This window comes from Lygodium microphyllum, chromosome 11 (genome assembly GCF_053477565.2).
Source record: "Lygodium microphyllum isolate KBCC chromosome 11, Lygodium_microphyllum_v1.1.10, whole genome shotgun sequence".
In the NCBI taxonomy this organism is placed as follows: Eukaryota; Viridiplantae; Streptophyta; class Polypodiopsida; order Schizaeales; family Lygodiaceae; genus Lygodium; species Lygodium microphyllum.
This window is the reverse complement of record NC_141145.1, coordinates 119,256,502-119,279,144: the sequence shown is the minus strand read 5'-3', so window position 1 is coordinate 119,279,144 and position 22,643 is coordinate 119,256,502. Positions and strand designations below refer to the sequence as shown.

Genomic DNA, 22,643 nt, shown 5'->3' with positions numbered 1-22,643 from the left:
TGCACAACTTAACCATACTTGACTGCACACATCTTTCCTAGATTCACCTTGAGTATAGATCAAGACATTTAAAGCATGCTTTGCAATCTCTTTTATTTCCCCACCTTGCACATCTTAACACTCTCAAAAGACAAAGTTAATGCAACTAATTAGCTTTTTTTCACAAACAAGGGAAAAGATAAATAAGATGTCAAAAATTTAGAAAAATAAGATAAACAAAATAAAGTCTCCTTTAGCTGGCATGTAAAAAAAAAACTTGATCTTCTTGCATCAAAATACCACAGCTCATACTTTTTGTATGAGTACAAACACGAACTTTAACAGGAATACTGTATACATGGTGAATGGAAATCCAAACTAAAGTTATACCGTATTAGGGTCCTCTTGTGAAGATAAAAGATACCTGGATCCTGGAGAACCCAAAACTCAGCTCAAACCATCAAACAGATATGGCTGCATGGAACCAGGTTCATCTGTGAATGTTGTAATGGACTTCTAACCTATAATTGGATTTCTCCAAGGGAAGGACATATTACAAGCACAAAACAGATGAATAACAACATGATGCAAATCAGGTTTTTGAGATGCCAGTAGTAAGTGACACTCCACAAACCCTCCAGCATTGTTCTGTAAATGCTTTAAGAACTACAGTACATATTGGATTCCTGAGATGCCTGTAAGTAGTGACAGTGAAACCCTGCAGCATTGCTCTGGAAATGCTTTAGCTCAAAGTTGCAACACCATCTTCATCCTTCCGAAAGGTCAACCGTCGAGGTGCAGCAGTTAATGAATAGCAACATCTAGAAAGTCCCCAGTCTGCATAAAATGAACAAGTTAGCATGCTCTTATAGCTGCTAAAAAGGATTGTAGGGTTTTCTGACATAGCTGGTGTTACATATGACCTGAAAACCAAGCTCTGCAAGTGTACGATTTTCATCACTTCCTCGTCTTCCACCAGTCGCATGTGTCACTCCCACCTGGCAAACAAGGGGGGTTCAATTTTATGTCAAGGATTAAGAGCATGTTAGGGACAACCAGATCTTAAGTTGCCAAGCTTACAGGACGGACAACATTATGGCCACGGCGATCAGGGTATACAAATGCAAAAGATAGCTTTGCTTCTTTCCTCCTTGCTGCTGGAGCTACTTCTTTGACCTGAGATACAGTCCAGACATACAGAACAATAGAGAAGAATACCAAGAGTTATGTTGCATAGGCTTCAACTCAATATAGCTACTTGAAAATGATGTTGCATATGCTTCAGAATGATAGAGAAGAATACCCAGTATTGTGTTGCATATGCTTATAACTCAGTATAATCTCCTCAAAATGATATTACAGGACTCAAACTCTCATTACAGGAACATACCAAGTCTGTTAACTCCCTCAAGGTTGCATCACGCCAAGTATATATTTGCACTTCATCTTTGGGTTCCTTACCCCTGACTTTGAAATCATCCACAGTATGATGTCCACCTGTCTGTTGAAGAATAAAATCATAACATAGTAGTACAGAGCCATGCATTGAAAACATAGTTATGCTCATCTCATGCTCCAGATGTTTCAATAATTAATATTTGCTTGACACTAAACCAGTATAAACCTCAAAAGCCTCTGATTATGCTAGAACTTCTGCATGACTTAAGAGAATATACTAGATTAGGCATATGCTTGTCATTGTGAAATAGAAACCTCCCTGATTGGCTAATGCCTTGTCTAACAAAAAAGATCACATTGCAGATAACTCATATTCATATCAATCCCCAAAAAACCAATAAGATAAGAACAAATTTTCTCTTGTAATGAATTGAAGATAACATTTGTCCGTATTGGCTAGAAGCCAGTACTTGCTGTGATATAGCTACAGAACCAAATGGATCACACTTAAATTAACTTAGAATAGAAATCGGCAACCAAGCAAACAAGAGCACACAAGTGGGGATAATGTCATTTCCATCAGACAATACATCAAAGAGTAGAGCTGTGAGCATCAAGAGAGAAAACCCCAAAGAGGAGCAGAAGAGTTGGTGATGTAGCTCCAATAAAGATTGAATGTTGGATATTACAAAAGATCAGCCACTGGCCTCTATGTACAAAAAATAAAACTTGCGTGATCTAATCTTGTCCACCTTGATGAGAGCACCTAGTCATATCTGTATTGCTGAGAGTGCATTTAGGTTTGAGCACGGGTATCACCACATGCATCCACATTTGTACAAAGTACAAAAACTTCAAGAGATGAAAGTATAAATGGAGAGACTGAATAGTTGGATAGACATGCAGTAGCCCACCTTTGGGAGAGGAAGAAGTAACCCAAATTTAGAAGGGGAAGAGATGGATGAAGAAGGCATTGAAGACAGTGAGGTAGGTGAATGGCAGGGGTAGTAAAGCCATTGCAGACAAGAATCACACCCTCCATACGAATTGGACCCTTGAGACCTCAAAGAGAGAAACAAGATAACACAAACCGTATTGCTCTTGCACCATTTTCTCAACCCACTTTATATCCTCATCACATCCAATGCATTAAAATTTTCACCTATCCCAAGCTGGTTAGAAGGTCACCCAAAGCAACAACGAATGCTGCCATACAAGGAGCGAGTGTCATGAGGATGTGTATTCTTAATGCTTAGCTTTGGCATTATCAAGTTGTGCACATGTGAGATACACATGTGAAATGCAAGCCAATTCAGTGACTGTGAGACCTTGGTAACCCCGACGATCACTGGGTAACATTGGCAAAAGTTGTAGTAGGTTATGCCTGCCAAGTACTAGGTGATACCTAGCATCAAAACTTGGCCCACAACATTTAATTAGCTATTAGTGTCAATGGCAAACTAGAAAATTGCCATTAACTAATTAATTAATGCTAGTTTTGGGCTAAGGTGTACTCAAGATCACTTGGGTGATAAATTGGCCTAGCCAATTCAAATTGTTAGCCGGTCAGATTATCTTTTTGAGCCACAAATAATCATTAATTCATTTTCAAAATTAATATTCTGAAAATTAATTTAATAATTAATGAAGCTAGATAATGCTGAAAATTGTTCTGGAAGGTTGCCACAAGGCAAAACTTGCCCATGTGAATGAAAAACGTTTTTGAGGCTTGTGGGAAGAAGGGGAGGGGGGGGGGGGGGGGGAGAGAGGAGAGAGGGTCATTCTAGCCTTGTGCAAGCTATGAGAGAGAGAGCAAAGGTTGCCATTGCTACTACAACAGTTGATAGGCCATTATCAACCAACAAGAGACCCTCCACGAGCTGGTGACATGCCCAAAAGAGGCTGCAGCAGTAGGTGACAATAGTTTGAGGGCTGTTTCAACCAAGCAACATTATATTCGGGGTATTCCATCAGTGGAAACAGCTTTCATGGCTGCCTAGACAGGACAACAATTGATTTCTTCCATTTTCTCACAAAGGAAATCTGAATTTTCTCTCTCCTCAACATTCTTTCTCATCCTTCAATCTATTCTCATCAGTCCTCAACAATTTCCAAGAAAAATAGCCATTGGACGTGGAGATTTTGATTAATGTTTGCTATAAACCCTAATTTACAACAGAAATTAGGGTTTAACAACCACCTCGAGAAGTGTATTCAATAATTGAAGGCTAAGAGACTTGAATTTCAATCACTAAAATTGGAGCAATTTTTGGAGATTCAAACAACCATTCAGCTCAAAACATTTGCGGCTCAATTTATCACCCAAGGAGTGTTGAGAAACCCCTCACCCATAGTTTTGTGTTCTGCATTTTACGTTTAGGGTTGTGTTTTGCGTTTAGGGTTTCACAGTGGAATGTCTCTTACCTATTTATAGGCTGCCTCTATCACTCATTCTTCATGGCTAATTCATTCAGTCCGTCACCTCCTCCCTTGTAGCACATTCACTCCATGATTTAGATCTTTATCATTCCATTCATCAGAGATTCTTCTCTCTTCTCTCCTTAGTGTTTGCCGATCGGGGCCCTTGGGTCTTTAGCAGCGACTTGGTGGCTAGGCCTTCGTATTCCAACATAGAGTCATGGAGCTAGTGGCTTCTCTCTGAAGGTTGAGTTTCGAGTTCTACAGCTCATCCAATCTCCTAACTATCTTCAAAGGTCTCCTTTCAAGTGGTATTCTCAGCTTCCAGGGTGGATCTTCTTCATCCCTTGGTCAGCATGGAGCCAACTCTCAAGATCGAGTACAAGCATATCCTTATGGTTCTCAATACCACATAAAGTCTGACATTTCTCCTATGCATTACATGTTTTCATCATCTTTGTACTAGGGCGCTTAGGCAAGTGAACAATTTCCCCACGAGGGATATTGTCCAAGTGACACTTGCTACATGAGCATTCTTCAGCATGTAGCATTGCATCTCCACCTCTCTCCTCTTGTTTCCCTTTTTTAGGCTTGAGAGGAGATGTTAAGAAACCCTTCACCCGTAGTTTTGCGTTCTACATTTTGCATTTAGGGTTGTGTTTTGCGTTTAGGGTTTCACAATGGACAGCCCCAAAAAGGGGCTTGGCACCCACAATGAGGCACCACTGTAGATAGCCGACACCCTCTCTCTGGATACTACCCTAGACAATCTCTTGCCTATTTATAGACTGCCTTTGTCACACATTCTGCACAGCTGATTCATTCAATCCGTCACCTCCTCTCTCCAACCTCTCCACTACCCTCACACTCCTTCAAGAGGACATTGCAATTCGTGGTTCATGGCTGTCTTCATCATCTTCCTTATGCTACGGCACCCTTGTTCCCTTGTATCACATTTACTCCATGATTCAAATCTTCATCATTCCATTCATCAAAGTTTCTTCTCTCTTCTCTTCTCAATGTTTGCCAAGTTCACTCAATGTTCCTCTCTACAAACCCTATTGTCTCGTTGAGGTACATCGTCTTTTAACAAGGAACACAATTAATTGAAGGCCAATCCCTAAGCAAACCCAAGGGCAAGCAATCAATTTATGACAGTAAGAGGCAATTGGAGAGCAAATGAGATTCAAATACTCTCATTGCATTCCAGATTGCAATTCAAGATTAAGGAATACCACACAAGGCACCAGTTTTGGGGCCAATCATCTGCCCATTGTCTAAGATTAAGTGGTAATGTTTACATGTTTGGTTGATGTGAATTTTATGCATGTTGTAATTATTGATTAATCAAGTCATGTAAACATGGGGAAAAACGTGAGAATGACAATTCTTTAAACTAACCAACTCGATCAATTTTCACCATGAAAATTAGACGAGAGAAGAGAGAGTGGATACCACGTTGAGAGGGAAACCAACCCCTCCCCCTTTATAGAAATTTATTGAAACAAACCACGAGCAGTAAGTATCTAAACCATATACAAAATGACTAATTTGCTACAATTTTTAGAAATAGGGTTTTTGAAACCCTAATTTCTGCAAACTTCGGGCAACAAGCTGATTTTCTTCTTTAGTGCTTGGATTAGATCAAGCTAAGTAGAAAGTACTTCTTGGATGTGAGAGAGATAGAAAAGTACAAAGCATGTGGCTAAAATTTCAACATGAGAGCTTATTCCAAATGAAGAGAGAGATCTCCAATATAGAAGTATGGAGCTTGGGTGCTCAAAAGTGAAAGAGTAGAGGTTACAAATGACAAGTGTTTGCTGAAAATGACAAGTGAAGGAATACTTGTCTCTTTGAAATGACATGTGTCCTATTCTAGATGCCACATGTCACTTTTCTGAAGAAAGAAGCTTCTAAACTTTCTACTCTAAAAATCTCTCAAATGATTAAAAACTTAAGATATCTGTTGAAAACAAAATTATTCCTTGCAAAATTCAGAAGTATTTGACGCATACTGAATTTCCATTTGATCAACTTCCAAAAATAGCAATCTCCCAAATTTTGAAAGTCGCCAAATTTAGATTCTGAAGAGCTTCATTATATAGGTTCACTAGTTTATCAGTTGTTTCTTTGATCATGAGCACCATTCCTTTGATGCAGCCATAGCAATGACTGCTCTTACGGTTGCCATCCTTGCAACCGGACTGAATGTTTCTTCATAATCAATGCCATATGTTTGTGCATACCCCTTGACTACTAATCTTGCCTTGTATCTGTTCACAGAACCATCTGCATTGTGCTTCACCTTATAAACCAACTTACAGCCAATTGCATTCTTACCTTTAGGCAAAGGTACTAATTCCCATGTAGCATTTGCTTCCAAGGCATCCATTTCTTCATTCATGGCTTTCTCCCATTTTTCTTTTCCCATGGCTTGCTCAAAAGAAGTGGGTTCTGGTTCCTATATCACTTTGACCATATATGCATAGTGAATGGCTGTAAATCCATCATATTTCAGCCTATCCACAGGATACCTAGCTCTCGTAGACCTGCGCAAAGTAGGTTCACTCCCAGGTGCTCTCAAAACATCCCTGGTCTTCCTTACTCCAGGTGTAACAATAGAAGGAATACCCAACTCATCATCAATGCTCTGTTCTGAGCCACTGGATTCACCATCCACATAAGAGTGACCTGCATTCATATCAAACATAGGCTGATCTACCTTCTCTTTTCCTTTTCGTGATACCTGAATACCACTATCTGCATTGCTTTAAGAAGATTCTCCTGATCTCAATCTGTCTATCCATGGCGAAGAATGTGAACCACTGCTAGAGGATGCTCCACGTCCACTAATATTTTGTGACTGCTGCTGTGAATTTTGTGCAGCATTATCATTTTGTGCATCTACATCATCAATCACATTTACTGGTTTATACCAGCTACTCATCTCATCAAAAACAACATCTTTGCTCACTGTAAACTTATGAGTAGAAGGGTTATAGCATCTATATCTGCTCTCTGCAGAGAGTAACCAATAAAGATGCACTTCTTAGCTTTTGGATCCAACTTGGATCTCAACTCATCTGGCACATGTACATAGGCAATGCAACCAAAAATTTTCAAATGAGAACTATCTGGTTTCCTACCAGTATACCTCTCCTCTGGAGTCATCCCATGTATTGCTGCAGTGGGAGTCCTGTTCATTATATAGACTGCCGTAGCAACTCATTTACAGCATTCGTTCACTTCAGAGTTGTGTTCTTTCTCTCTCTTATTTTGTTTGTGTTTGAGTTTCTATGTTTGAGTTTTGAGTTTTGCTTTTTGTGTTTGTATTTGTCTCATTGTGCTTCGGTTGTGATCATACAGTCTATGTTTCATCAATGCAAATCCTAGCGGTGTCTCCATAGTCTTCTTCACATAGGGTAGCTAGGATACTTTGGTGGTGGTACTATATTTCATGCTATGGTGGATCAAGGACTGAATATGGGGATGCATGGTACAACTCCTTATGATATGCAACAACCAATGCATGGAGTGCAAGGCCCAATGTATTGGTGTATGACAAGTGGAATGCAAACCCTAGGTATGGTAGTATTTGTATTATTCTTGGGGCACAAAGTGGCGTGTATGGTACTATATTTGTACCCCTTGCTATGTATGGGGCTCAAGGAATGAATGGTGGTCGTGCAAATCCTTCTCATGGTGGTAGTTATGATGCAAAGGCAGCAAGTGCACCCTTTTTGCAGCAGCCAATTTATTGGGGTAAAAGACCTCTCGGCCTACCCGTGTATACTGTGACCGCCCATTCTTTATTCATATATAATATGATAGTGCAATAAGGCTGTCAGTTCAGTTGGACAGCACCTACATTGTGTGTACTCTTCTCTCCCGCATCTTCCTCTTCTCCTTCTCCACTGCCATTGCATCCCCTTCAACTAGTATCAGAGCGAGTCTTCAAGACCTCATCCCGGCCTTCCACACAAGGTATGAAATCTTCATTCTCACTCAGTTTTCAGCTTAACAAGGTTTTTACAGGTTGTGGGCAGCCACAGCTCACACCTCTTGGAGCTTCCTTCACCTGGATCTTGCTTCCAGCCTATCAAGGCTTGCTGAGGCTTGGTGTAGGCATTCTTTGGCCCCCATTTGTGCCCCCTTTGGGCCCATTTGTTGACACATGGGACAGCAGACCCCCCCCAGCCAGCTCACGTTTTTTTTGCGCCCGTTTCAAAATCTGGCCCAAAAATCACTCTTTTTGTCATATCTCGGGCATTCTAAACCCAATTCAGGCAAGGTAAGAGTCTAAGTTGGGGTTTTGGCACGCTCCGGACGCGATGGTGATGTCGGATTTGCCAAATTCTGATGACAGAATATTCTGCAACAAATTTCAGATCTGAGACAACATGTATTTGTATGCCTATGGCTTATGTGATGCTTCTACTGATGTCTATTGATACCAAATCACTTGTAAATGTTATGCTTCTTATGTGAGACGCATTTGGAGCTGATTTAGCTCAGCCATTGACTGTTTTGAACAATCCCAGATCTGTCCAAAACAGGGCAACCACCTATTACTTCAATTTTATGCTTACAAGTCTTGGCATTTGATGTCCGACTATGCCTGGTTGGTGCCTATACATATGAGAATGTATGCCTATGGTTTGCCTATGGATTTGAGCTTGGATTGAGCATTGATTTGCTCAGTTTACAAAGGTTATATGCTGCTGGAAACTTCAGGACTGAAGCTGTTTATGCTACAGTTGGGTTATACCTATTGGTTACGGGGTGCTCCCGGCTACTCGGTATGATGTCATGATGTATTTAGACTATGCCACATGTCTTGTTTATACTCCGGAATACTTCTGAGCTGAGATTAGAGCTCGATTTGGGTTTGACTGTCATTTCTTTGCAGCTGGCATTTCATCTATGACATGGTTTATGCCTAGGCTACCCAGTATGGCTTATGATGTCTTGGTGAATGCTTTATGCTTTGGCTATGGATGGCAGTTGTTTGAGCTCGTCTCGACATTCATTTGAGTATTCTCTTGAGCAGTTGGACATTGACTTGGCTTTTTTTGTTACGACTTGGCTTTTTCCGTTACGACCTTGGATGCTATATGGGATTTGATGCTCCGATTATGGATCTTGGCTATTATTTGGATGCACTTACAAGTATTGAGCAGTGAACTGCTCCCTTGTTTTAGTAGTTACCTATTGAGATGTGATTGCTCGTTTGCATTTGATATGCGGGATACTTACTGATCAGTGGACTTGGATAGTGCTTGGGATTTACAGTTATGGCTTTCTTGCTTCTCTGTTGTCTAGCTTCTATGCTAGTTGGGCTCCTGTTGCCCGTCCATGTTAGAGAGCAGATGCTATGTATGCTTACCCGTCTATGCACATGGTCTACTATTGTATACCTTACAGAGTCACTTATTTGGATGTTGTTGTATAGATGTTTGGGCTTCACCTGGAGCTTGACTCTTGCAAGATGCTTTGCCACTTGTCAGTCTTTACTTGACTTGGATGTTCCTTGGTGGCATGATGTACTGCAGAGCTATGCGTATGCATATGGTTATGGGATGATTTCATGGCTGAATATCATATGCTCTTATGAGAGATGTCTTATGCTTTACTGTACTGTGGTTGGTTATGTCATGCAGTTGGCTACGACTCTTCTTCATGGGGAGCTTTTGCATCCTTGATTGATGCCTTTATGTCCTCCCATCCATTGAGGTTTCATGAGCATTTACAGCATCCTTCTACCACTGATGTACTAGCAGATGATTGTCTTTATGAGCAGGTTCCCTATGTTGGGACAGCCCTCAACTGCTTGAGCTCCGTGGATGCTATGGATAGCCCTATTCATGATGACTTGGATTCCTTGTCATATTCTACAGGTTCTTCTACTTCAGACGTTGTTTGCTTCCATTGTGGGAAGCTTGGGCATGTTCAAAGAAAATGCTTTAGATGGATTAGAGAGCAGCAGAGACAGAGATGGACTCGACATGAGCAGAGAGTCAACGATGTAGCAAGTATTACCACTCTTTCTAGTGGTGCGGTACATGCAGTTACCCATGATGATGCAGCTGAGCATGTCCTGTCATCTAGTTTCCCTACAGCTTACTTGCTCAATGATCAGGCCCATGCCTTTGATTGGCTTTTCGACTCTATGGCATCTTGTCATGTTACCCCTCATAGAGCATGGTTCTCTTCTTACAGGGAGGTTAATGGATGTATTGATCTGGGCCTTGAGCAGACTATGATATTGTTGGTACAGGGAACATACACCTAGCTTTGCCTAATGGGACTTCTCTTATGCTCAGGGATGTTCTGCATGTTCCCATGCTCAATAAGAGCCTAATTTCTGTCAGTCAATTGCATGATGCAGGTTACTCTATTTCTCTTCGAGATAGGTCATTGAAGATCTGTCATGGTTGCTTGGTTTTGGCCAGAGGTTCTCGAGTTCGTTCTCATTACCCAGTGCATGTCTCTCATGTGGGAGATTCTATGGTTGCAATTATCCGGATACCACATGCATTGTTATGGCATTATCGCCTAGGCCATATGCACCACAGAGAGATGGAGATCTTGTCTCGTTCAAACTCATTGCTGCCTCCTATGTCACCTACAGATCTTGATGCTTGCCTTGATTGTACTCTTGGTCCTTGCAGAGTCCCCCTTGGCTTATGGCGATCATATGAGGCATGCTTCTCTAGATCTTGTCGATTGTGTAGTATATGGATCTATGCCTTCCCAGTCACTTGGTGGAGAGTCGTACTTTGTGACCTTTGTTGATCATGCTACCCATCGTGTTTGGGTTTTTCCCTTGGTGCAGATTGAGGATGCTGCAGTTATGCTTGACAAGTTTATGGATTCTGCAGATAACAAGCCTAGGTGCTTGCAGATGGATTATGAGAGTCATGTTCTCTCTCCCAGCTTTCGGACCTCTTGTCAGCAATATTGCATTGATTTCTTATGCCCACGGTATTATGGGATTGCTCATGGCATGTGTCTGACCTTACAGGCAAAGGTTGCTTCTATGCTTACCACAGCTGGGTTGTCATATGGCTTTTGGGCTGAGGCCCTTATGACAGCAATCTATTTGGTTAACAGGACGCCGTGCTTGACCTTGGATGGTATTACACCCCGTGAGGCATGGAGTGGCATGCAACCCTCCTATGATTACTTGAGGATGTTTGGCTGCCAAGCATCTGTACGTATGCCACATGAGCCTATGTCACGTAGATGTATCCTCCTTGGTTATGGAGATGGTGACTTTAAGGCCTACACATTATGGGATTTGGATGCCCAACAGGTTATACGCAGCCGTCATGTTGTCTTCTATGAGACGCAGACACCTCTAAGCCCTCTTGATGTGAGCGTTCAGTACGCTTTATGGCTGATTTTACAGCAGCTACAATGCCATTATAGCAAGCTGTTTATGCTGAAAATGAGGTACTTATTGGCCCAGATGACGTAGCTATGCATAGCAGTCAGGGTCAGGATGTTGGTGGTCAGTTGTTGCTAGACCCCTTGCAGGCTCATGGGAGCCATTTCCTTATGCTAAAAATGAGGTACTTATTGGCCCAGATGACGTAGCTATGCATAGCAGTCAGGGTCAGGATGTTGGTGGTCAGTTGTTGCTAGACCCCTTGCAGGCTCATGGGAGCCATTTCCTTGTAGTTTTGCAGGCTAGACAGCTAGCCATATGTCAGTCTTTTGCTTCGCTGAGGCCACATGTAGTCTTGAGACCCCGTTGGACGAGTATCCGGGATGTTGACCCTCTTTCAGTGATTGACTCTGGAGAGTTTGACTACTCTCCGCTGTCTTATATGCGCCACGCTGATGCTATGCGCGACTCTGATGCTTTACAGCCATGCAGTGATGAGTTGTGCTTGCTTCATGAGAAGCATTCTTGGATTGCTCCATTGTATGGAGCTGCAGGATCGCTTATCTCCTGGATGTCATGGACTCGGGGATGCTTGACTCTTCTTCCTGCATAGGTTCCCGACACTTCTTGCACAACTTGCTTTCCGATTGGGCATTGGGTGAGATGTTATAATTCCTCACCTTGTCTTTTCTTTTCTTTTCTTTGTTTTCACTCCCTAGCCACATTGGCCTTTTAGTGGGAGGTTGTTGGGATAAAAGGCCTCTAGGCCTACCCGTGTATACTGTGACCACCCATTCTTTATTCATATATAATATGATAGTGCAATAAGGCTGTCAGTTCAGTTGGACAGCACCTACATTGTGTGTGCTCTTCTCTCCCGCATCTTCCTCTTCTTCTTCTCCATTGCCATTGCATCCTCTTCACAATTATAATTTGACACCCAAAGGGACAGCAAAGGAGTATGATGAGGGTGAAAATTAGGTAAAGTTTGAGACCTTCAGTGGTACACAAGATAGGCTTTGACTTTCATTCAACAATTTGAAACAACCTATTCGAGCAATTTCACCCAAATCATAAGATTCAAAAGGCAACCACTTTCTAGAACAGAAATGCATTGCAATGGTGGCCCACACTTCTAATGCAAGGTACAGCACCATCAACATGAGTACAATTTAAGCAAATGTTGTGAAGAAAACTACTAGGGTTTGCACTGAGGACACACAGAGTGTACGACCATGACAGAAACACAAAGAGGCAGACGTAGACACAAAGGGCAAAACTCAAACCCTAAACGCAAAAATCAAAACTCAAACACAAACACAAGAAGGGAGAGAGAGAACACAACTCTGAAGTGAATGAATGTAAGACTGTACAATGTGCTCAAGGGCAGAGCAATGTCAGAGTGTAACGTCCACCAGAGACGGATCCCAAGTCTGTAACCACCAGTCGGAGTGTCTAAAAAGGTAGATGCTGTAAATGCAAGTGACAGCAGATGCTGATCAGCAAATTCAAACAGTAGGAGTGTGTGTGATTCTGAAATTGCCGCTGGATGATGAACAGCTGACGCCTAAGCTGCACAGGTGCAAACGCAAGCTGAAACAATCTCTAATGTGGCTGGTGATGACTGGATAATCAAATCGCAGCAGATGATGATGTCGCCATCAACTGAGGTCAACACGGATGAAGGTGCCAACAACAGGAGCAAACGTGGATGGAGTGGTAACAATCACGAGGGCTAGACAGCCACATGGGAGGAGGCTGATGGCTGAAATCTGCACATGGAGTGAGAAACCTGCACAAACAGGATGAGGCTGAACGGGGGCAGCCTGTCTATTTATAGATGTGGAAGGCAAAAATTAGGGTTTTTGGGAGACCACTGAAACTCTCTCGGACCACTCCCCTTTTTAGGGTTTTTCATTAATTAAGTGTGTTTTGGGGCTGTTTAAGAATGCTAATCAACTGAAAAGCGTGTTTTAGCTCAACACCCCCTCTCTGAACCGAAAGGTTAGGCCACCCATTGTGATGTTTATTGACCCCAAGGCGTCCCACTCCAAAGTAACCAGGGCAACGGACAAAGGGTGCACATCGGTTGCAAAGTGACCTACCAAGACTACAAAGGCAATGATTATCTTACCAAGGGAATTCAAGGCATTGGACAAAGGGTGCACGTCGACTGCCAATGGACTACCAAGCCCTGCAAAGACGGATGGAACTACATGGAACTTTTTTTTTTTTGAAAAAGTGAGGTAAATTTTATGGGATGCGGCTGATTAAGTAATAGTGACCTAGAAGAGGGGAGTAGGGAGGGTACACCCAACACATCACAAAACAAAACAAGCTAACCCAACCACTCAGGGGTGTCGATGACGAGGAAAAATAGGCGATGAGGTATCCATGTGATGAAGGAGGATGGTGGTGTGATAACAAGAGCCACCGGTGGAAACAGCTTAGGATTCGCTCAAGTGGTGCTTTGCACAATGAGATCCAAAGTGTGCTACATGCTGAAGAATGCTCATGCTGCAGGTGCCACTTGGACAATGTCTCTCATGGAAAAATTGTTCGCTTGCCCAAGCGCCCTAGTACAAAGATGATGAAATCATGGAATGTAAAGGGTAAGGTACAATAGGGGGAAGAAGCCGATATCAAAGACAAAGTACTGAAGCTTGTAGAATACCAAGAAGAGTAGAAACCCCCTCTCAACCGGAATGTAGATGCCGAAGAACGAAGAGCCTCATGTCAGTCTTCATATGGTGCCGAAACCATAAGCAATGAAAGAAAATGAAGTGGCTGAAGCACCCCGCTAGAAGAGCAAGGTAGAAGTCACCGCCATGATAGCATTGAGAGAGATGCTGCACGATCCGTCTCGGGAGGAAAAACTGCCATACTGGAAGACGAGCAAGCACTCCAAGGATGATGAAACCATGAAAGGAACGGTGCACATCCCCACGTCTCTAGCCCAAGTAGGACCAAAGCAATCTGCAAGTTAGCCCTACACTGAAAGACAAAACCCTGCAAAAGAGATGAGAATCTACAAACACAGAGGTTAGTGGTGAGATACTCCAAAGCAAAACATAACAGAAAACTCTAACTCAAAATAAATGCAATGAATGTGTAGTGTGTAAGTAAATGGAGCAGAAGACAAAAGAATGGAAAAGCTAAGGAACAATGAATTCTATGGGTCCGACTTTAAGAGTGCAAAAAATAAATGCTAGACTAACCTAGGGTATCCAAAAGGACCTAGAGACAGGCTAGGCTAAGAAGGTGGCCACCATCGCGTACATCCAGTAGCAGGGCTCTGCCAAGGGAACACCTGACGAGATGGAGAGAAAGGTGAGATGGATGCATGAAGTGCAACGTGATCAAAACCTACAGACCAATCAGCCAATCCCTCAAGGGTAGTGAAAGAGATGGACTGCTGAGGCTGTACTCGAGCCACATATCCAGCAACAATGGGTGCTGAAGGAGCAAATGAAGCAGGAGTAGAAGGCGTAGCCCCAATGGACTCTGCAATCGCAGCGGTCTGCTGAGGCTTTTTAGGTGGAAGACCTTGGGTCTTGGAGCAACACTCCTTGTCCACATAGCATGCTCTCTAGCAATGTGTGCAAAACCGGTTTTTCTTAAGGAGTTGCTGCCAGATAGGTCTAGATTCTTTAGTTCCATCTAAGGAAGAGGAGTCACCCTTTGATTAGCTTGCCTTCGCATCTTGCGAGTTTTTGCCATAGGTGGTTTTTCCTCCCCAAGAAGAGGCAACCAACCCTCTCTGCTCTGAATAAGACTTTGATGAGGATTTCTTGCGGACTTGATCATGCAGCCTCGTGTAACGCAAAAACTTGCACTCAAACTCGTAGAAGGCTAGTAATCTAGGTTGAGAGATGATGTGTTGAATGAAATTGAAGTACTTTTTGGGAAACTTATTCAAAAAGAATGTAACATGATCGTCATCTAACTTTGGAGAGCCAATAGTGGCGCTCGGCAAGTAACCATCTATATTCAACCAGCTTGACTTTCAGATCATCCCCTTCCTCAATAGAGAACTCTTGAAGCTCAAAATCAAGATTGATGCGCCGAGTACGATCCCTAGCTGCATAGCGGTCGAGAAGGTGACTCCAACGCTCTAACGCAAGCAAAAAGTGCTGCAATTGAGAGTGAAACTCAGGAAGCAATCCTTGCATCAGCTCAACATTGGTTGTGGCATTGCGGGCTCTCCATTGACGGATGTAGTTAGGGTGAGCTAGTCGAGGATCTAGCATAGGCTCTAGACCAATGACGAGGTCCCAAAGACCTTGAGACTCAAGCACTTGTTGCATGAAATTAGACCAAGTGGTGAAATTTGACCCGTTAAAACGTGTCTTGTCCGTGAAGGCATTCTTAGTCGTTGCAACAGGAGTAGTAGTGCTCGGAGATGGATAGTGTGAAAAAATATAGTGTGGGTAGGATGGGGGAGTGGAGTACACTTGGGAATGGGCCCCAAAGTGCCCACCAAGCATGCAAATAGTGTACAAGGTGGATTCATAGGTAGGGATGGGCTGACTAGGCATAGGCATGGTAGCCACATGAGGAACCCAAGGAGGTGGGATGGGAACACGGAGAGCAGAAGAAGGGAATCCCTGTGTAGGTGTAACCCAAGGAGAGTGTGAGGATGCACCATAAGGGGAGAATGGAAACCCCTGTGTTCAAGTGATCATGTGAGATGTAAAGCTGGGGATAGTGAGGGGGATGCCCATCACAATCGACCCAAGAGTTATGGGTGTGCATTCCCCCTAACGAAGTACCATGGTGCAAAGAGGTAGAGAATGGGGTGGAGAAGGAAAAGGTGCTAGGAGCAAAGATGGAAGATCCAACACCTAGGGTGCGTGATGTAAATGTGGAGCATAATCCAAGGTTCTGAAAAGATGATGAGAGGTGATCAAGGTGTGATATAGAAGAGGATGGGATGGCAGGGAAGTGAGAAGTGTGTGTGACATACTCAAATGAAATAGAAGTTGTAGATGTACCTGAATTCTGTCTGCTTCGTAAGCCCCCTCTATTAAAGTTCACATACACAAAGCCATCCGAATCCTGTACTTCAAAAGAAGAAACAGGCGAGGCTTTTGATTCATGCAACACAAAAGAATTGTACAAACCTAACATTAGACCTAGCTGAGATGATGAAGATGGATTGCCAGACGTTCCGAATGCCGTATGTCCTCCATGATCGAAGAGGTGGCCAGCCTTACCAACCGGTCCGGATGTGGTAGCAAAACTAGTAGCAGGGGTGTAAACATCACCGTACTTGTTGCGATAGTACTCCTCAAAGTTCTCTTCTGTCATATTAGTAAAAACTGGAATAGGAGTAGAAGAAGAAGGTGAAGATGGAGTGTCGTCCTCCTCACCGAGTCCATAATGTCATCTCAGGGACTCCATTGATGGAGAAGCCTGATAGGACATCATAGAAACTGGAGAAGTCGATGTCTAGGACATTGTGATTCGATTACGAGTCATATTGTGTGCCTTGCACAAAGACTAGCTCTCCACAGTATCCCGCAAGATACTCTTTACAAGAGCACCGCCTCTGATACGATGTGAAGAAAACTGCTAGGGTTTACACCGAGGGGACACAGAGTGTACGACCACGACAAAAACATAAAGAGACAAACACAGATACAGAGGGCAAAACTCAAACCCTAAACACAAAACTCAAAACTCAAACACAAAAACTCAAACACAAACAGAAGAAGGGAGAGAGAGAACACAACTCTGAAGTGAATGAATGTTGTAAATGAATGTAAGAGTGTACAGTGTGATCAAGGGCAGAGCAATGTCGGAGTGTGATGTCCACCAAAGATGGATCCCAAGTCTGTGACCACCAGTCAGAGTGTCTGAAGAGATAGATGCTGTAAACACAAGTGACAGCAAATGTTGATCAGCAAACGCAAATGGTAGGAGTGTGTGTGATGGCTGGCGGCTCTCCCAGACAGCAAACACAGATCTGAAATTGCCGTAGGATTATGAACAGCTGATGCCTAGGCTGCACAGGTGCAAACACATGCCAAAACAGTGTCTGATGTGGCTAGCGATGATTGGATGATCAAATCGCAGCAGATGATGATGTCACAAGCAACTGACGTCAGCATGGATGAAGGCGCCAACAACAGGAGCAAACACGAATGGAGTGGCAGCAGTCACAAGGGCTGGACAACCACCTGGGAGGAGTCTGATGGCTGAAATCTGCACATGGAGTGAGAAACTTGCACAAACAGGATGAGGCTGAATGAGGGCAGTCTGTCTATTTATAGATGTGGAAGCGTGCCCAAAATTAGGGTTTTTGGGAGACCACTGAAACTCTCTCGGACCGCTCTCCTTTTTGGGATTTTTCATTGATTAAGTGTGTTTTGGGGCTGTTAAAGAATGCTAATCAGCTGAAAAGCATGTTTTAGCTCAACAAATGTTTGCTTCTAATTGGTTAATGAGCACTTTTGAAGTGGATATTATTATTGCTGGATGCATCACAATGCAAAAACTTAAGAGTAATAAAATAAGAAGCTTTGGGGTGCATTGTTGCTCGTTACTTCTCATCAAGTTGTCCCTCTTCATGAGCAAGTGGAGAAGTATTGTTGTGGGCTACCTAAAGGAATTAGGGATTTTTGCAAAAAAACCATCGTGACAACATGTCACAACTCATACAGACGACAAGTATAGCTGATGCTTTCTTGCGTGGAAAGGGTTCAAGCTTCTAAGATGATGATAAGAAGTTGTCCAAGAAATCTCCAAAAGGCTAAAAAGAGGGGTAGATTTGAAAATAGAGCTAAGAAGAGGCCAAAAAAAAAAAGAAAAGCAAGGAAAAACTTGGAAAACACTTGTAAAATGCAAGGAGTTAATGATTGTAAATAAATGCTTTGTATATAAACAAAAGGGGCACATGGCAAGGGATTATCCCAAAAGGCAACAAGTTAAAATAAGGAATATTAGATGTAAAGTTTCCAAGAGGTATTGGTGGAATTTCAAAATTATTCACTACTGGATGCCAAATGGATAAAAGAGGGTGACTTAGCAAACCACTCTCAGTTGTTGCAACTTTACCTAGAAACCCTTCAATTGAAGCCAACTTCAGATTAGGCCCAATCAAGCTTAGCAAAGCATAGAAGGTCCAAAGCATTGCCCGATACTCAAGGGGAAGATAGTACTTTCACGATCTCACATGCATTCAACATGCATCCAAGGTACTGTTTGCTGACCAAATATCTACCACAAGGTCACTATTAAACGTACTAGTCACTATAGTTGGTATGTAAATGGGTATGGTTTTCACTGCAACTCTTGAGACTCTACATAGACTTGCAAACATAAATTTTTCAATGTCTCCTACCACCACTAGACTTCTACATAGACTTGCAAACATAAATTGTTGCAACATTCTAATACTTCCTTGTTTAATAAACAAGTGTGCTTACAAACATACTACATTGTGCATGCAAAGCATTCAAACGAGCCAACAACTTAAACTTAGCATATTCTTTCTCTTGTAGAGGTCAATTTTTCATAAGGCATTACAATAAGATGATATCAACTGCTCTGCTTAACCATGCTACTGCCAAACACTTCTTCAAAATTTCCAATCAGCATAACCAATACATAATTTACAAAAAGCAACCAAACCTGCTATCAAAACAACACTCCAAGTAAGATTAGCTTGTCAATAGAGAAACATGGAGGCACCATTTTAGATGGGATACAAAGAAGATGAAAGAAGTGAAGGGGTTTAAGAGAGAGAGATGCACTTGCAAAGACACAAACCAATACCACGAGTTCAATAATTCAAGTAAAATGTCAAAACAAAGAAGAATCGAAAGTGAAGAAAGTGCAATGGTTAAAACACGACAGCCAATGAGTGTAATTCGGCCTCTAAGAATACCAACATCAAGATGGGAATGCAAATTGGGCTAAATATACAAACTAAGGCTCCAAAATGCAAGTGGCAGCAGCAAAATGCAGGCTATAAATAGATGCCTAGCCAAACTGCTACCCAGCACTCTACTTGTCTACCAAGACTTACTTGGGTGTAGATAGCACAAATGCTATGATACGATGTTAGTAAAAGTATGGAGCAACAAAAGCAAAGACACACTAATGATATAGATTGCAATGAGCACAAAAAAGAAAAAAGAAAATAACAAGAACTCAAGAACTCAAAGAAAATATACTCCAAAAATAGAATCCATATGGCTCAAGAGACATAGAAACGAAGAACGCCTCGAAAGGCCCCTTTACAAGACCTGAAACACCAAGACCTATGGAGGAGGACCCAAAACACATTTCCTTGTCCGAAACATTTCCCATTTGGGGAAACGGATGCCATGCAATGTTTTCCCTTGGGAAAATGTTTCAGTTCACCTCATTTTCCAACAAGCCTAAAACGTTATAAACAAAATGTGGTATATATATTCTTTATGTTTTAAACATAGCATTATTAATCATCATGTTATTTACGCTTGTTAAGCGTAGCATTACTAGTCATCATGTTCTGTACGCTTTAAATGTAGTGTTTAAAGTGTTGTTAATCTCATGTTCTTTGAGCTTTTTAATTGACATGTTCTTTAAGCATTATTAATGTTTTATTGTTAAATGTTTCTTGTCTTAATGTAACATTTTCTTTAAAACTCATAATGCTAAATAGTTATTTAATGTTTAATATTTAGACAGAAATTAAATGTTTCATTAATTAAGCTTAAATCACTAAATATTTTATGTTTAATCTTTTAAAATGATTAGGCTTAGAGTTGTTTCTATCTATTTTGAATTTTCTCGTTAATGAGGAGGATGATAATGAAGAGGATTTGCTTATAGCAAAACTAAAGACTATGACATGGATAAGAAAGAGGGAGACAAAGAGAAAGAGGAACTAAGAGATGATAATTAGTTATCACTTACTCTCTTGTATGGTTTTGCACTTATTTACAATTGTTCTCTCTTTGCAATCAGCATATTAATTATGTACCAAAATCCTTGTATGCATCAGAAAGCTCCTTTGAGCTTATACCTTTTGTAGAACTCTTTTAAGCCGCCCCTAGATGACGTGGCATTTCCATTTTCTATCCTTGAAATTCAATGTTTCCATTTTTGTTCCTTCACCACTCTCCCTCTCTCCATGATGCATTCTTTTATTCTCTTTCCAAGGTGCACAAGATATCTCTTAACTGAGAGGTCTTCTTCACTAATAGTTTAGTATCATATAGTATGCGAGCATCCTTCCCAAGGATGATTTGCACCACTCTCCCTCTCTCCATGATGCATTCATTTTTTATTCTCTTTCCAAAAGTGCACAACATATCTCTTAACTAAGAGGTTTTCTTCACTAGTGGTTTAGCAACATATAGTATGCCGGCATCCTTCCCATGGATGATTTGCACCAGTCTCCTTCTCTCCATGATGCATTCATTTTTTATTCTCTTTCCAAAAGTGCACAACATATCTCTTAACTGAGAGGTCTTCTTCACTAGTGGTTTAGCATCATATAGTATGCCGACATCCTTCCCAAGTATGATTTGGCTTCTTGGTATACTCTGACTTCTTCAAATGCTTCATCAACCAAATGGTTCAATGCTTACTCTTGTATTTTACATTTCCAAAGATTAATACAATTACCCTTTACGAAAAAAAAACACAGAGCGAGAGAGAGAAAGAAGGAAGCAATCGTGTTAAAGGATGAGTATCTAAGGTGACTAACTGAAGTGAATAAGAGTGGGAGAGGGGCAACCTATAAATAGGCTGAAAATAATGCCATAAATAACTAGTCGACTAGTATAAATCTAGCTCCAAAAATCAGGTCAGCCAAGAAAAAATGCTACTAACATTAAAAAGAAATGCCCACTCACATTGACTCTATCATCTATGAGATATACTCCATTAACAATAGAGAATCAAGAGGCAACACCCAGCAGGAGCAACAATGGAACATGCACTAGATAGAATGAAAGTAGAAGATAGATACATAGACAAAGACTCTGCACCAAAGCCCAAAACTAAAAAGGATACCCATATACAAGGGCCCCTAACTAAAGAGGTTCATGAGCTAGAAAAGAGCCGAGCACACTCCAACATCCATCAACACTTCAGTTCGCCTCATGAATTGAGTTCCCTAGAAGTCCCTATTTCCAACACATATCAAGAAAGGGTTGAGCTAGCTAAATATACTAGACAATAGCATAAGTCATTTGCCACAAACAAAGGTGGCAACAAAGTGGAACTAAATGCACAAATGTCCTGTATACTACAAAATTAGAAGACAATTTCATTGCCCCTTCCAAGAGCGCTTTGGGCCAAACTGAAGGACCGTGGACTTTCAAGACACGGATCAAAGCCATTTTCACTTATGAGTTTGCAACGAGAGTTTCGATGTTCATATGCAACTTGACCTAGAAAAAAGGAGTTTAAAAAGTGCAAATTTATCCAAAAAATAAGTTCACCATCTTGAAGCAAATCAATACTGACTTTTTGAACCAATCCTAGATTCAAGAGGGATATAGAACCTGATCTGGCACAAAAAATGGCTTGAGACTCTGGATGCAAACTCAACAATGACTGTAGGACCTGATCTTAAAGTATGTGTGTAGTTTCCATAGAGATCGTAAAGTGTAATATCCCCAACGTCACAAGACCAGTATGTTGAGTCTCCTAAGGCAATCTGAACACCAACTTTAGCATATAAGCGACCAACAACTGAAGGCTCAGGTTCAGTTCTCCTCACAAAAGCCATTACCCCATGTTGGAACTCTAGCTCTTTAGTTCATGGCATTGTGCTTAGGTGTTGACATGATGCATATCAATCTATTGGGATGTTGGAAAAAGACTAGGACACATGAGATCCGAAAAAAAAAAGGTATTACAATGCCTGTAAACTCTGCCAAGAGAGACCAAAACACTAAAGACCTTACATAAATTCATCAATTTCTGAGTAAAATCGGTACATAAAGAACTGCGCACCTTGGTAAAGACACGAAGAAGAAGTGGACAGGTCTGCAAAAAAAATAGTATAACCATGAGAGAGAGAGAGAGGCGAGAAGACCGGAAGAAATTTCCTCGTTAGAGAATCAGCGGTTTCTTTACATTAAAACTAAAGAAATCATTTGAACAGACACTCATGATATACCTTCTCCCTGTCTACCACTGTAGTGGGACGTGGGGGGCCGGTAGGCAGACGCGGAGCAGGAACGGGAACTCTGGTCGGTCTTTGAGAATCAGCTGCTGCGGCTGCCATAGCTGCAGGAAAAGACATGGATGACTGCGGGCAGCAGACGGATGTGCAAAGAACGTAGGTGGCCCTACTAGTGCCCCTCGGACGGTATTGTTCTTCAGTCCTTGGACTTGTATTTCGTTATGCTGTTTTGTAGGGGTAGGTATATTTTGTTGAAAATACCCCTTGTATTTCAAAAGTTACAAATTGCACTAAAATACCCCCAAGTGCATTCTCACAGCCATGCCA

General features: G+C 41.8%; 1 protein-coding gene across 1 annotated transcript; it reads right to left on the bottom strand.

Moving 5' to 3' along the window:
• Window positions 1-233: 233 nt before the first annotated feature.
• SAP18 (SIN3 associated polypeptide P18) lies at window positions 234-22,553 on the bottom strand. Its single transcript, XM_087688071.1, has 6 exons — window positions 22,311-22,553; window positions 22,145-22,177; window positions 1,370-1,480; window positions 1,060-1,155; window positions 903-977; window positions 234-816 (listed from the first exon to the last, which is right to left on the bottom strand). Exons 1-6 carry the CDS (start codon window positions 22,434-22,436, stop codon window positions 784-786), a joined length of 474 nt encoding a protein of 157 aa, XP_087544197.1. The 5' UTR covers window positions 22,437-22,553; the 3' UTR covers window positions 234-783.
• Between the last annotated feature and the right edge of the window lie 90 nt (window positions 22,554-22,643).

Excerpts from the sequence above, each read along its gene's own strand:
- SAP18 (XM_087688071.1), bottom strand. The coding sequence starts at position 22,436 with ATGTCTTTTCCTGCAGCTATGGCAGCCGCAGCAGCTGATTCTCAAAGA. Across the intron at positions 22,178-22,310 it reads CAGTGGTAGACAGGGAGAAG|ACCTGTCCACTTCTTCTTCG; the intron begins GTATATCATGAG and ends TTTTTTTTGCAG. Across the intron at positions 1,156-1,369 it reads TGAGGGAGTTAACAGACTTG|GTCAAAGAAGTAGCTCCAGC; the intron begins GTATGTTCCTGT and ends ACTGTATCTCAG.